Source organism: Coccinella septempunctata, chromosome 7 (assembly GCF_907165205.1).
Source record: "Coccinella septempunctata chromosome 7, icCocSept1.1, whole genome shotgun sequence".
NCBI classification, from domain to species: Eukaryota; Metazoa; Arthropoda; class Insecta; order Coleoptera; family Coccinellidae; genus Coccinella; species Coccinella septempunctata.
In genome coordinates this window covers 11,823,698-11,839,464 of record NC_058195.1, presented here as the reverse complement: position 1 = coordinate 11,839,464, position 15,767 = coordinate 11,823,698, and the positions used below count along the sequence as shown (strand labels likewise).

The 15,767-nt window shown below is 35.2% G+C and overlaps 3 protein-coding genes across 3 annotated transcripts; 1 reads left to right on the top strand and 2 right to left on the bottom strand.

Moving 5' to 3' along the window:
- Window positions 1–2,254: 2,254 nt before the first annotated feature.
- On the bottom strand, window positions 2,255–12,140 carry LOC123317128 (exocyst complex component 7). Its single transcript, XM_044903515.1, has 12 exons — window positions 11,947–12,140; window positions 11,731–11,896; window positions 11,388–11,587; window positions 7,662–7,776; window positions 7,062–7,288; window positions 5,923–6,282; window positions 5,660–5,839; window positions 5,338–5,572; window positions 3,125–3,344; window positions 2,958–3,066; window positions 2,613–2,746; window positions 2,255–2,448 (listed from the first exon to the last, which is right to left on the bottom strand). Exons 1-12 carry the CDS (start codon window positions 11,992–11,994, stop codon window positions 2,346–2,348), a joined length of 2,097 nt encoding a protein of 698 aa, XP_044759450.1. The 5' UTR covers window positions 11,995–12,140; the 3' UTR covers window positions 2,255–2,345.
- Window positions 12,141–12,145: 5 nt separating this feature from the next.
- Window positions 12,146–14,058, top strand: LOC123317129 (tether containing UBX domain for GLUT4). Its single transcript, XM_044903516.1, has one exon. It carries the CDS (start codon window positions 12,411–12,413, stop codon window positions 13,971–13,973), a length of 1,563 nt encoding a protein of 520 aa, XP_044759451.1. The 5' UTR covers window positions 12,146–12,410; the 3' UTR covers window positions 13,974–14,058.
- On the bottom strand, window positions 13,984–15,489 carry LOC123317132 (40-kDa huntingtin-associated protein-like). The gene is made up of 4 exons (XM_044903519.1): window positions 15,350–15,489; window positions 15,048–15,297; window positions 14,554–14,989; window positions 13,984–14,462 (listed from the first exon to the last, which is right to left on the bottom strand). The coding sequence occupies exons 1-4, from the start codon at window positions 15,415–15,417 to the stop codon at window positions 14,296–14,298; spliced, it is 921 nt and encodes a 306-aa protein (XP_044759454.1). The 5' UTR covers window positions 15,418–15,489; the 3' UTR covers window positions 13,984–14,295.
- Between the last annotated feature and the right edge of the window lie 278 nt (window positions 15,490–15,767).

The following is a 15,767-nucleotide window of genomic DNA, read 5'->3' as shown; positions in this document are numbered from 1 at the left end:
ATAAAAATTTTCCCATGCGAGTATTTTTCTAAGAAATAGTAAATACCGAAGATTTTAATTTCGTGCGTAACTTTTCACTTACTCTGTATAGCAGAGGAGGCTATTCTGAACTTGGTTTCACTTACAGCGTTACTCATTAGTAGGTGGCCTCGTGGTGAACCTAAACTTTTGGAAGGGGTTAGTACTAGATCGAAAAAATAATGGATAAATTAAAGAAAATAAAACATTGCGAAATTATTGTACATATATTGGATTTTGATGGAATATACTTTCAGCCAGTTAAATCCTACTGGTGAGAAATAACTCCTCATCTCCAGGTTGGTTTCAATAAAACAAACTGCTCATTAAAAGTTGAGGATATTTCCGAATATGCAAATAATCCGTATCATCTATTCATTTTCGATAAGATCAAACGGCTCTAAGTAATTAAAAATCGAATTTTCATTATACCAAAACAAGTTTTATCCGATGACGATGCCAACAGAGCACTGGGCATGCTCAGTCTGATCAAAGCAGTGGCGGCTGGTCTGTGAGGGCTATAGGGCTACAGCCCCCCATACAAGAAATCACAAGAAATCAATCCTTTTATGCTATTTACCTTCCCATACGATTTTTAATGAAAATATTACATTCCACGGTTATTTATATAATTTATTGATGTAGAACTTTCATGCGACTCCTGCAGTTTTGTTCATTTCAATCATAAAATCTAGCAGTTCGTCCCTGCATGGGCGATGAATCGTGTAGCCCCGAATTCTTGCATTCGGACAGTCATTCGGCTCCAGCCGCAACTCTTCGTGTCGGTCGTTTTAAGGAGTAAAAGGGCTACGATAAAAGTCGCCCCTTCCCCTATGCGCTTCAGTCTAGCCGCAGCCGCTGCCGGCTAGCGTATAGACAACATAGCGTGTGCTCGTATTTGTTTACGTTTTGAAATCATGGCGGACAATAGTATTCAAAATATTTCAAAAACTGATTTCGCGAGGCTTTCGCTGGCGGAAAAAAGCCGTATTAAACTGCTGGGTAGACCGACTCCCGATTTAAATTTAACCCAGGCAGATAAAACTCCAAAAACTTCTTACGCAAGACAATTGATAACGTATGGGCAAGGGCAGGATTTAGAGATTTGAAGCACCTCAATGAATAAATTAAGAATCATGAGCTATCTGCCGAGCATGTAAATTGTTCGACAGAATTAGCTTTTCTGGTTACGACTAATATCGCTGCCCAATTAGATTCAGCTTACCGGAATAATATTTTATTAAGCACAACGAGCAAGTAGATGAGAACAAGTATGTTTTAAAAAGAATTATAAATTGCATTAAATTTTGCGGAAAACTGGTTTTAAAATTTCATATTTTTATTATTGTTCTAAAAGTAGCCCCCTAGTGAACTAGATCACGAGCCGCCACTGGATCAAAGACATGTGCAAGTAGACGATTCATTCAATGTTAGCCAAAATCTGACATCACGTTTACTCCCATAGTACTTTGCCACTAGAACTATTCGTCAAAGACCCAGAAGTGGTATATTACGTGCTGCAACGTCAGTAGAAGACCGCTTGTCAACGTCTTCGTAATGACACAGGTACATACTTCAATTTCCCTAAGCACAGTCAGAAGACGTCTCCATCAAATCAATCTAACATCGAGAGGCTGTTTGAAAAGAGTTCCACTCACTTGAGAACACAAGCGTCAAAGGTTAAAGTGAACAAAGAAGCAGGTACACTGAAAGTTTGACAACGGAGTAGTCCCACAATTTCCTTTAGAATTCAGCTATTGGCGAACATTGGTGATTACTGCTGGAGAAATCCAGTTTATACCAATACGTTAAGCATTATCTTCAAGATCCTCTGACCTGAATGCCGTTACTGTTACTTCATCATTTCTTTGAAGTCTTATTTTTCTAACCCGAAAAACTCTACAATACATATTGCAAGGAAACTGAAACTTTTACGGAAAATACAAATTAATGCGATATCCTCAACTTTCGACGAGTGGTTTACATATTGGAACATATTTTCAATGAAAATTAATCTCAGAAAATAGCGCGCTATTCAATATAATAAATTAAAAATGTTTTATTGACTGAGAAGCCAAAGGTCCCGGTTCACGAGCACGAGCCGCCACTGATTAATACAATACTTTTCCCCGAGTATGTTACCCGAACAACTACGCACCTGTTTATTCGCCGCTTTTAAAATCTACACTAATAGAGATATTGGATCGAAATTAGGAGAGGTTATTGAAAAAGTCCATGGTATTGTATATATGTAATAAATGTATATATAATATTTTTATGCGCAATAAATATTTTTCTCTTATCACTAGGTCGTATATATGGAATTTCTAAGCAGCAACGTCAAAGAACCTATCAATTATGTTAGACACTTCATCGGGTTTGTGTTTGATGTATTTATCGATATTTTTCGTGAACTGCACGTTGGCATACCTGAAAAGACGCTTAGTATTACACGATACATCAACACAACACAACGAATCAGATATTAGAAACATTACCGTTGTTTAACTTTTTTTACACCAACACTACCTAAGCGACTTGACATAAATTCAAGAGTTTGGCACCACAAATTTGCACATTGAAAAATTACTCACATATTGAAGAAGGCGTTATATTTAGGGATAATCAACTCCTTATTATCCCGTTTTATGCTTTCCCTCAACTGAACGTCAGGTATGGAATATCCTCTTTGAACTCTAGATATTTCTTCTATTTCCCTATTGAAACCCTGTGAAAAACATTCAGGATTTACCAGAGCAGTTGAGTTTTTTTCAATATTTTAAAAATAACGAAGTACTGATTTGAAATGAAACTCAATTACTAATTGTAGAATGGTACCGATACGAAAAAAATTGCTTTAAATGACTACTTAAAGCAATTTTGAACATCTAACGCAGGAAAAATTGGAATAGTCGAAAAAAGCGTAAAAATAAACCTACTGCGAACTTCTCTTTGATAATTCCTCGATCCCTGTCCCTCAGTCGCTCACCGTGCAGGAGATTTACTGGTGCATTATCGTCCCATATATAATGCAACAGTTTGTTCCAGCTGAAAAATGAAATGGCGTATAATGGACTACCGAATATTCGTCAACACGAAGACAAACCTTTGCAAATAAGCTTTCTTTTGATCCTGTATCGAATTATAATAATACTCTACGCATTTTGCCTCGGCCATCTTGTAGAGATCCAAGAGTTCTTTGCGTTGCTGAAGGGATTTCAAGATGTAATTGTTATTGTTCAGTCTGAATATCGACTTCAAGGCAGCATCGCTATATTGCTCGCTTTTACTGATGAGGGTGTGATTAAGCTGTACCAGAACCTTTTCTATCAGAGAAAAATCCAATAAGCATAAATAATATTTTAAACTTCTAATAGTTGGGGAGCCGATGATGCTAAATCGGCATTTACTCGAGCATCGTGGAGACCTAGTGAATTTTGAAGATTAGATGGTGAAAAGAAAAAAAGGTTCTATGATGTGTGCACCTTCAGGCATTTTTTTAAATATCTCCCTTCCTGTACCTCTAATCGTTTGTGTATTCATTATTGAAACTGTAATAATTCTATACAACTTTTGCCTGAAGCACTTTTGCATACGCTTAACCGTTTTCGAGTTAGAGGGCGATAAGGGCGAGGAGCTTAGCTACACATGCGAAAGGCCGAGGTCATTGTAGAAACCCAGTCTAATGTACAGGGTGGGCAAAATTGGTGATAACTGAATTCCAACTTTTTCAACCCAACGAGATAGAGGAAAATGCATGGCGCATTACGGTCGTCTTTTTTCGAAAAACTAATGATGCCATCAACTGCATTACTCCATCTTCTTTTGTTTTCGAGTTATAGGTCAAAATTAAAATTTCAACTTTGGTCATTATCTCCGTTTCTGTTTAAGCTAGGATGTTGAAATGAAGACATTATAGAGACACTTTTTTTGATAGCAATCCAGTGGCGTACTATGATTTTTTCTAACAGGTATATTTGCTGAGCTATAACATAAGGAAGTATTTTTTTATGAATACAGTAGTTTAAAATGACTTAGAAAGACTGAGGGCGATGTATGATATATCTCTGAAACGGTTAAAAAATGGCGATTCTTTCTTAGTCATTTCAAACTACTGTTTTCATAAGAAAAAACACAACTTTATGTTATAACTCAGCAAATAAACCTGTAGGAAAAAATCATAGTACGCCACTGAATTGCTATAAAACAAGTGTCTGTATAATGTCTTCATTTCAACATCCTAGCACAAACAGAAACGGAGATAATGACCACAGTTGAAATCGCCCAAATTTTAATTTTGGCCTATAACTAAAAACAGAGGAATGCAGTTGATGGCATTATCAGTTTTTCGAGAAGAGATGACATGAAGGGTACATTCATGTTTCTCTATCTTGTTGGGTTGAAAAGTTGTAGTTCAAGTATCACCAATTTAGCTCACCCTGTACATTCATCGCCATATTTCTCAAAAATGTTCAAAGGTAGAAAAAATTGCTTAGGACAAAATTTGTAGAAAATGTTACGCTCTACAATCTTTGAAATGAATGCGAAAACAATTTGGAGCCCAGGAGAGGAGATAATTCAAAAAAACTTATTTCTGTGACCTCTATGACCAATTTTTATTGTTTCGGCTTGCTGAAACTGTCAGATTATATTTTTTTCGTTATTCGTGAATCATTAGCTTCAAAATAAGACAAAAGCCAGCTCGAGAATGTACAAGGAACTTTTTTTTTGCAAGTTTGGCGCCCTCCCACACATTTTCGTCAAGCCTAAATTATCAGATTAAGAGAATATATACTTTTCAACATGTAATTAACCACATATATCTTAATCTGACACGCTCGAGTATGTATGATCGTTTTTCTTACTATTCTGACTGGCTGTCCTAGACAATTCCCCCTATATACAGGTCTAATTTTTGTTAGAGGTCCAAGGTATCTCCCCTTATATTAATCTGACACGCTCGAGTAAATCCCGAATTTTCCTCTTGGGCTCCCCAAATATATCGTCCAGGCTCATTATCAAATTTAAAGTCACATCAAGCTTAAAGCTTCCTTTAATGTCATTTTTAGTAGGGTCAACGGAAGCTTTTAAAATAAAAGCGACCTTGGGCACAATTATTAAACCGGTCGTAAGATTAACAATGAGATCAGATAGAACAGTGCTAATTTGAATTTATATTTGAAATGAATGTCGCCTATGCGCAAGAATTAATAATCAAGTTTTCCATCGAGGAAAGGGTTGTGTTGCCCTGACTACGTCAAATAAAACCGAAACGAATAGGATTATTTTGCGAACCTGTATATTCATATTATAACTTACTGATATACAATCCCAGCAGGGCTTTGTTCTCGTCGGTCACATTCATTTTGACCAATTGCTGAGCATATCCGGGTTCATTGGCCAACACCACGCCTATAGTATCAATGTAATCCAATAATTGTTCTAAAAATGTTATCACGTTACTAGTCAGTTCGTGAACTGTTCCATCGCTGGGCAACTGAGTCACAGAATCTGATTTAAGACTCTCGATGAAATCATCTAATGATTTAGAACCCTAAAAGACGAAACATTTCTCTAGTTTACGATACCTAAGAATTGTTGAATGAATTACAAAAACCAGCATAAAATCAATTTAACTTACTGTGGAATGAAGCATGCTCAAAATAGAATTGAACTTTGGCTTAAAATTTAAATCGCAATCATTAACAGTCTTCTCGAAATCCGGTTTCAAGGACCTCAGTTGTTTCAACAGAGGAAAAATGACCAAAACTGTACCAAACTCATGTTTACCGATGCACTTTTTAGCCCTCTGAACGAAACTCTAAAAGTAAACATCGTGTCATAAATAATAAATCTTAGTGGAACCATCTATATAAAATATAGGATTATAAACATGCAATGTACCTCCCCGTCTTGCACTATTGTGTCCATCGCATCTTTAACAATCAGTTCAAACACACTAGGCTGATGAGTCGTTGGAATTATTTGTTTCATCAAATCTTTCTCTACTTGCATCAGTTTATGTAAAGCTATGACACAAAGTAAATAGTTTTCCATCTCCTGTTCGTTGTCCACTTCCTCTCCGTTGTACGATGTATCTAAATGAGATGAGGATCGTCTTCCACTGAAGTTGAAACCTGTGGAGTGTTCAAAAGTTTGGGATGCCTTCAGTAGCATCTTGTTAGCTTTCCCTTGAAATACTTGCTGCAATCTTCTAGTGGAAGGCTTTCTTGACGGTTCATGTCTGTTTTGGAATTTGGACCGCTAAAATAAGTCGAAAATGTATTGTAAAAAAACTGTTTTAACACCACGCTTACAATAATTAAAGGCATAGAGTTCAATGAGGGAGAATAATTTTTTTCTTGGTTATTTAATAATGAAGGGTTTGAGTAAAAAATGTGGAGCGTCAGGAAGATTATTAAGCGCTTCTACTCATATTCTTCATTATTCGCATAATAAAAATTATTTTCCCCCTTTTCGTTCTTTGAATGTAGCGTAATGTGTTAATAGTTTATTTACAATGTTTTTTTGAAATTTCGACAAAATAATCATAATCTCCGACCCTGAAAATCTCCAGATACAAAATTTGAATCGAATCGGATCACAAACGCAAAATTCGTCGGCCATATTGGAGCCGCCATCTTGAATTTTTTAATTTTAACTGAAGAAGCATAATCTCCGATACCGGAAACCCCCAGAAACCAATCCTGAATCGGACTGGATCATAAACACAAAACTAGTGAACTCTAAATGGCTAGAGTTCACTTTACAAAACTCATCCGCCATATTATAGCAGCCATCTTGAAAGTTTCAATTTTGACTTTTGACAGAATCAACCGAAACTGGTTGAATAGAATCTGTCATTTTGTTTTTATCTCTAACAAAAACTTCATGATGATAATCCACGATATCTTCCTCGATTTCAAACAAATCGAAAAAAAAAATTCGAAAATTTCATTTGTTACGATAAAATAATAACGCTCAAGCTATGTTATTTTTAAAAACAAGTACAGAAAAAGTACAAAAAATTTACAGGAACCCACCATCATCGGTGAACTAGATACTCCATGGGTACTACCACCACTAACAGATTTTTGGTGGTTTTTCAGCATTGTAAGAGAACGTTGCAGAACATATCCTCTTACCATACCATAAACGGTGAGGTGGTTGTATTTATGTTGATCCAAGAGCCAATTTGACATTCTTATCAACTTAGCCTTCGCTTCTTCGGGAAATTGTGGTGGGGGAAACTTTTGTGTTTTATTATTATCTAAAATCATCAACCAAAAAGATTTGAGGAAACAGAATAAATATGAAACACGAAAGGTAGTAATATTAATGTTAAGTGGTATTCGATATGCATATATGTGTATATTAGCATCACTAAACAACTACTGTTTTTCGCTAAATTTATATAAGGCTTGTTCGTACAGTGGTTCACAACGGTTGTGAACTGTACAGAGCAAGCGCAAATGAATTTTCGCTACACTAAAATGGAATTGCGCTTGCTCTGTACAGTTCACAACCGTTGCAAACCACTCTACGAACAAACCTATTCACTAATTCACTCTCTACACTTGGTGGTAAAGCAATGGAATATCGGATTATTAACAATTATCAATAATTAAATTTGATCAACTTACCATCCATATTTATAAGATCTAGAAGTACAACTGGCAACATTGGGGTATTGTATTTATCCAAAATTGATTTGAACTCAGAGTTGATTTTATCACTTCCCTTTTCAAATAAAGTAGTCTACAAAACACCATATGTTTTATTTCATTCAAAATTTCCAGTTGATTTTTTTATTTTTATAAATATTTTTTCAATTCAACAAGCATATTATGAGGGCTACTAAGCAGATGACCCTTAACGAACGCGACGAAGTAGAGTTTGGGAAAACGTTCCATTGAAGAAGAGTAGATGCTGACCATGGTTTCAGTCTCATTTGACCTCGTCAGAGCAATACAACTGCTGCGATGGAAAACGCTCGGAATCGACGGACCTTAATTAAATACTGGTATGTAGTACATATGAGCTTCTGAGTATTATCAAGTAGTCGAGCGCCATCTAGTATGCAAGGAGATCCAGTTCAAATCACCCCAGATCAGAATCCAGACGAAGAAAATGGTATATGTCCCATATTTCCTCTAATTCAGTACTCTGAACTGCTTATTGCAGACAACATGCGTGTAAGAAAAGAGGAGGAAGGAACGCGTTCGAGTTCACGGCAGAATTGATGCCAGCGGTGAAATAATGGAGGCAATGAATACAATTTCATTGCCTCCACTTGAGGCATTATCACTCTTTCAATATTATTTCTAAAATATTTCATCCCATTTTCAATAAAATTAAATATAGCCTACTAGAAATAAAATTGTTGAGAGCCTATGTCTGTGATTTGACCAGTGGCGGATTTACATATTTGCCGCCAGTAGGCTATTCAAATTTTGCCGCCCTTACCATAATTATTTAGTTCAAAATATTAATGACAATTTTTGTGTCAGTGAAAATGTAACTTTGGGATTTGTACACGTTGGTCCTAATAACAATTCAGTATTATTGTGACCTAGGGAATCGATGTGTCCGAGTCCAGATCATTTTTACAACGCAACGATTAAGTTGAGATTTCACAAGAAATAGAACGTTTATTTCTGAATGAAAGAAAATTTAGTCATAGACTTCTAATAAGGTAAAGTATTGGATATATTAATTGATATTAGTCACACAGTGATATACATTCAGTAAACTTGATCATTTTTGCTGGGAACACAGTTCAAAATAGAATAGATAAATTCTATATCAAACGAAAAGAAGAAATTTATTATCATTAAGCATGGCACAGCATATATACATGGTTACATGGTCCATAGGAATAGTTGCAAAAAAATTAAGGGGGTGATTCTTCGTCAGAAAATAGGGTGGACCTTTAATATGCAATTTTCTTTTCTGAGTCCTCCTGCTTAGTTACAGCCCGAAAAGCAGTTTTCAATTTTTTTCTTGCTAATCGAAAAACTGACAAGAACGAAATCAAGCAGATATTTTATGCGGGGTAGAAAATCTCGGTGCTGTTCCTCTATGATTGAAAGTGCTAGAAAAAGCTACCCCTGAACATTGTTCCGCAAGAAACTTTTTTCCATATCCGTATTTCAAAATAAAAGATTGATTTTGGATAGCTTGATCTATTCCTAATAAATAAGATCTCTTGTAGTTTCTTGGGAAAATTCACAGAAAAAAAAGACCGTAAGCAAAGTGCATATCGAATATTTCTGCGTTTGTGCACACAATCATCTTGATGAGTATATGTGACAAAAATCTCAAGATGATTTTTTGAGAATGGATTAACTTATCCAAAATTAATTTTTTATTTTAAGATATGAATATCGAAAAAGTTTCTTGCGAAGCAAGGATCAGGGATGGATTTTTCTACCCCTTCCTATCATAGACGAACAGAACCAAAATTTTTTTGATGCCTTCCCGTCCGTATAAAATATCTGCTTGAGGAAAGTTCATTGATTTTCAATAAAAAAAAACAAAAACTGCTTTTCGGACGCCATCTTCAGGGGGTTGTAACTAAGCAGGGACACAAAAAAGAAAAGACCTTCCCTACTATTCATATTATTATATGTATTATATCGCCACAATCTAACTGACGATGACAATTAAATAGGAACGTAAGTCATAAAAGTCTCACCTAGGGTTTCATAAAGCTTGATCAGGGAATCAACGCTTGATTGATCAACAGAAGACGTCAATTTGTTTTCCATCGATAATTCAGTCATGATCATTCATAATATCATTCTCGTATCAAATTATGTTCATACGTCCTTTTAATTATTCTCAATTGCTACTTGTTCAATATATTCAGCAATGAAAAAGTTTCAGTGATTTCGTTTTAGAAATAAAGCGTTGATCGCACAATCAAAGTTTTATGAAACCCGCTGCTAAAATATCTTTCTGCGATGTTGTCATACGAAATTTTGTTTAGTTATGACTGTATACACGAAAGAGCCAAAGCGTTAAGCTTTTCTTGGCTCAATGTGGTTCATAGGTACCTAACTTTTCACCTTTTTCAAGCAAAAAAAGCTTCTCTCACCCGAACAATAAGTCGATGGTGTATACAGGGTGGGCAAAATTCTTTATCTACTGAGGGAAACTCGAGAACTATGGCAGCTGAAAGAAAACGGATGACACATTTTCGAGCTCAGAAAAACAAAGAATGGTGAAAACGGATTTTGAGTTATTAGCAAAAAATGAAATTTTGACGATTTCGAAAAGTTCTCATAACTTTTTTGTCTTTGAAGTTACAGATCTGAAACTTGAACCTTCTACAGACCCTTTTTTACGTAGAATCCACTGACGAGCTCCAAATATTTTTTCATTTCGAAGCATTAGGCGAACTTTCGTTTTTTTAAATTGAATTTGTAATTTTTGAATTGGAAAAGAAGATTCTGTCAGTAGAATCTATGTATAAAAGTGACTAAGAAAGTAAGTTTCAGATATGTAACTTCAAACACAAAAAAGCTATGAGAACTTTTCGAATTCGTCAAAATCCCAATTTTTGATTATAACTCAAAATCTAGAAATGATAGGCCGGTTCTCTTTTCAGAATTGGATTGGTCATGAAAAAAGAGCTAGATAATGTGTCATCCGTTTTCATCTTGCTCTGATAGTTCTCGAGATCCCCTCAGTAGACAACGAATTTTGCTCACCTTGTAAATAGAGGCAATAGAGCCATAGCTACGAACTTCTGGACAAACATTTCTTGAATTGTGTTTTCGTAGGAGCCGAAGAAACACATCCCAACGATTCAGAATCTGGTTACACCAAAATTTTTCAACCTCACGAAATTTCAGTATAGAGTCCAAAGCGGCCGAAATAAGAGTGGAACAGGAAAATAGTAATGATGCACTACTTGGTCAGTTTTTTTTTTATAATTAGGGAAAATCAGATGTAGATAGATATTAAAATATCTATGAAATACAAGTATTTCAGTTTCTATAATTAGTGCAAGCAAAATTGTCCCAAAATTTGCCGCCCCCTGAAATCTGCCGCCCTAGGCTGCAGCCTACTTAGCCTCTATGGTAAATCCGCCACTGGATTTGACCATGAAGTTTGATAGACCAGTGAATAATGGCTCATAAGTCACAAGTGATTAACGAATACCATGATGCTCAAGGAAATGAATAGATTATGATTAGTTTTTGCATCAATCGTGGGTAACATAATAAATCAATGTATCAAGATGCATAGCAACTGCTTTTCAAGAAATTTTCCAACAGCTCATTGCTTAATGGCTTGTATATACATTTCTTGATATCCTTCAATTGAAATGATTTGAGGCTTTCAATGAAAACTGCCCTTACCACATTTTCCCTCTCTACACTTTGTGGAATGTGTTCTTCGAAATACTTTTGCGCTGCAGCTAACTGATTCAAAGACTGTAGATATGGTTCCAATTCTGATGCTCCCTCACCTGGTCCTTTTTCGATAATGCCTTCAACATTTGTTGAGACATCATAAAAACTTATTACATTGTCTAAAAGCTGGATAGTTGCATCAATATCTATGATGAAAATTTTAAGGAAATCAATCGTAACACAAAATCGAACATCTTAATAGAACTCAACAGCAACATCACTAATATAAGAGAGTTGTTATCTAGGCCAAGAAATTGATTTCTTTCAATAAATATTTGAGAAAGGATACTTCTTTGAGACTTTTGTAGTATTTCTGTTTCGGTATATACAGGTAATATGGTATCCTCCAATCTCGAGAGGCGTTCTTCGAATGTATTTAAAATGGAATCAATGTCATTAGTTATTTGATTACTCTTATCCAATCTTTCTTTCAACAAAGACAAATTATTTTGTTCCTGAAATTAATTCAAATCAATTCGCATAAACATACTACTTTTCAGGTTACCTTCTTCAATTTATTTTCCACTTCAAAAAGTTCGATTTTATAATCCATTTTCAGTAAGTCATTCACCTACAAATCATGTAAAATAACAAATACACATAAGTGAAGAAGTAAACTGCTATTTGAGTTTTTCTACAATTTTTGCTGAGCAAAGAGGATTTGATTGATGTCATATCTCATATCATTGTCAAAAAGTAGTGCGAATGTATATATATTTATTTAACTTTTTCCATGAATAATTAAATGGAAATGGATAAAGCAAAATAATAGTTCAAGGTTTCTCAAATGAAATCGTCTTTTTTTAGATACACAAATCACTGTGGCCTGTCATAATTTTTCAGTTGAATCATTCTGGTTGTAACACAATTTTCATGAACATTTTTAAAGAAATTCACAAGCTTCACTCATGACCAAAACTTCTGAGTTATTGAATTCATAAAATAGATCATAACTAAGCCTTAAAAACAATGACTTCTAGGGCTGTTACCGTTTTGGCTCCAAATGGTCGCAGACAAACAGTCAAATGCAACTTGAATACAACAATTCTGCAAATTCTGGAAGATGTATGTAAAAAGCAAGGTTTTAATTCCTCAGAGTATGACATTAAGCACCATAATAAAGTGTTGGATACATCTTTAACTGTCCAGTTTTCTGGTTTGCCTAATAATGCACAGTTAGAACTAGCTGCGTCAACCAAATCCCGAAAAGACTCTGAAATTATGGTTGCCTTGAACCTTGAAGATGGTAGTCGAGTTCTGGGAACATTTCTTCCTTCTAGTACCTTACAGGATATACTTAACACATTATACGATAGTCAAAAATCAAATCCAGTTGTGATTTACATGAGAAGGGAGATATATGGAGAGGACCTTTCCCGAACAGATTTACGTAGCTTGGGCTTAACAGGAGGTAGAGCTATGTTACGTGTTGTCCATAAAACTCCTGAAGAACTTAAAACTCAGGCTAATGTTTCTAATACTATACCAGCAAAACCAGTTGTGGAGAAACCTTATAAGAGAGTTTTCCAACCAGTGGAAGTAGAAGAAAGCAAGAAAAGTCCTCCAAAAATGGAAGAGGCAGCAGATGATAAAATATTACCTCAAACTAAAAATTATTCAGCTCGTCCTGATATCTTGAAATTAGCTAAGGAGAAGATTGTTGAGAAAGTTGTTACCAAGGAATGTTCTCCCATGGATGTGGATCCTCAGGAAACTGAAAATCTAGAAAGTGGTCAAGATTCATCATTGCATAATGAGGAAGTCGATAGATCTATAGTGATGGAACAAGCTCAAAGTGAAAGAATGAAAGAAATGAAATTAGAAGATTTTCCATTCACAGGTGTGAGACATGGTTTGATTTATCATATAGAAAGCAGCAACCCGAGACCAATGGATGATCCACCAGACGATTTCTTCAATCTTACCATCAATGATGCAAAAACAATTTTGAGAGACGTAAGGAAACATGCTGAAGAAGCGGAAGAAGGTGGACCTCTACTCACAGCTGCTTTACGTCAATTAGAAGAATCCAAAAAACAGCTCAGACATCTCAGTAAATATAGAAAATGTATCATAAGAATTCTTTTCCCTGATCGTGTAATCTTACAAGGTGTGTTTGCACCTAAAGATTCTATAAAAACTGTTTCTGAATTCGTGAAAGAACACTTGGCTGTTGCGAATATACCTTTCTACCTCTACACTACCCCTCCAAAATACATTTTACCAGAGGATAAGATGTTATTAGAGGTTGATTGTGTTCCTGTTGCCTTATTGCATTTTGGACTAGATGAAAAGTATAGGAATGATCAAATTAAATTTATTCGAGAGGATCTTAAAGATAAGTTTACCACCAACTCCATGGCAAGCTTAGCAGCACAAATGATTAGAAACGGGGATAGGAAAAAAATAGCGGAATCATCAGATGAGAATCCCATTGCTGGATGCAGTAAAGATTCTGATTCAATGAGTAATCCTGTTAAAAGGAATACAAATAGTAGTGGAAAAGTTCCTAAATGGTTTAAGGGTACTTGAATTAAACTACTTTTAATTTAAATGTTGTTTAATACTAAAATACTGATTGATAATTTGTTTATTTCATTAAAACTTGTGTGATATTTATTGTATTATGTCTATTTGGGAAGGGATTATCCTTACAAAGAGAAGGGAGGTTAATCTTTCTTTTTGTGAAAATTCTTGAATATTGAGCAGGAACTTAGCATATCATTTTGCTTATACCTACCTATCGAAATATCGACGGCAACCATTTTCTTCCTTAAAATCATGATTTAGGGAACCACTGCCTCACATAGAAAAGAACACGATTTATTTAAATTCTTACAAGATTTCTGATGTCCTATAGGTAATATATCTGGACTAAAACTCTGAGTAAGTCCCGTTGATTTCTATTCAAAAGAGGCCACAGTTTTTTTTCCAGGTCATTCAGAGAACTAGTATCAGCAGATTGACAGGTGGTAACTAGTGATTCTAACAGACTGAAAATATACTCGCTCATTTGACAATCTGAAATCGAATGAATTCAGTGAAGACTCCATTGAATTACATAGATTTTTGATATAAAGTTGGTAGCAATAAACAATTTTTATATACTCACTTTTGATACTATCGTCATTTTTATCTCCCCATGTGTATCTTTCTAGAACTTGGGTTAGATCGCTGGTCAATTTTTGTGGGGGTGGTTTCAATATCAGTAACAATAAAATTCGGTTGATTTCACATTCCATAAGAATTTGAGCATTTTCTCCATTATTTGGTAATGTTTGCAGAATATTATGTACTTCTGTGAATGATTCTAAAGCAGCTACATAATTGCCAGCCTTGATATAGTTTGAAGCGAGTAAATTCAAGCAGTATATTTTCAGTGATTCCCCGTTGACACAGTGATCTAACGCAGTTTTCAGAAAATTTTCAGCTGAATCGCTTTTTCCAATTATTCGTAATAAATTGGCTACTTCTAAATTGAGAGCCACTGCTTGTGGTGAATCCTTCTTATACTTTGAAATTGCCGAAGTGTAGGATATCAAAGAAGCCTGGAAATTCAGAATATTCGTTCATTTGATTGAATCCTGATTTCCACAGAATTCTTACTTGCAACATGTCCCATTCCAAGCTAATACAACCTGTTTGTAAATTATTCACTTCATTCTTCGCATATGATCTAGCAGATCGCAGCAAGTTAGTTATTTCTCCTACTGTATTTCCAAGGGCATTTTCACATTTTGCTGCAGCATGCCAACTCAAACCTGCATAAGCTGGTAAATCAAGGTTTTCCCATTCTCTAGCTAGATCCACATATGATTCTAGAGCTTCATGCTCATTAGGTTTTTTGAAAAAAGTTCTAAAAGTCGATAGGACTACATTACAGTTAACAATTAATTAATCAGCATTACCTCTTCAACTTTTTGGAGATGCTTCTATATTGATCCAAAATCTCAATTCGTGTCGTATCGCTTGCCATTTCAAAAATGGATACCTATACTTACTCCAAACAGTTTATCTTTTCATTTGCAATCTATTCAAATACGTTGACTTTCGCTTACAGAAAATCGAGTAAGGTTATGTTTTGACTTAATTATTTGCATATTTGTCCAAAATCACGCCACAGGTTATCTAAAGAAAGAGGGAATCTGAAAACTTACAGGCGTAGTTGGAAGTTGTGCGGCTTGACGATCCCCACCAGCACAGAAGGCGAAGAATATACCAGTACCAACACGTACTGAGAGTCGAACATGTTAGTACGTGTTGTTTATCTATGGTTGGAACATGCTACATGACTTAAGTATGGCGATTCACCGTCTCACCTACAGT

Coding starts and splice junctions, on each gene's coding strand:
- LOC123317128 (XM_044903515.1), bottom strand. CDS start 11,994: ATGGATTATAAAATCGAACTTTTTGAAGTGGAAAATAAATTGAAGAAG. Junction 11,588..11,730: donor ACTACAAAAGTCTCAAAGAA/GTATCCTTTCTC, acceptor TTTTCATCATAG/ATATTGATGCAACTATCCAG. Junction 7,777..11,387: donor GTGTAGAGAGGGAAAATGTG/GTAAGGGCAGTT, acceptor GGTGTTTTGTAG/ACTACTTTATTTGAAAAGGG.
- LOC123317132 (XM_044903519.1), bottom strand. CDS start 15,417: ATGGCAAGCGATACGACACGAATTGAGATTTTGGATCAATATAGAAGC. Junction 15,298..15,349: donor ATCTCCAAAAAGTTGAAGAG/GTAATGCTGATT, acceptor ATCGACTTTTAG/AACTTTTTTCAAAAAACCTA. Junction 14,990..15,047: donor TGGAATGGGACATGTTGCAA/GTAAGAATTCTG, acceptor CTGAATTTCCAG/GCTTCTTTGATATCCTACAC.
- LOC123317129 (XM_044903516.1), top strand. CDS start 12,411: ATGACTTCTAGGGCTGTTACCGTTTTGGCTCCAAATGGTCGCAGACAA.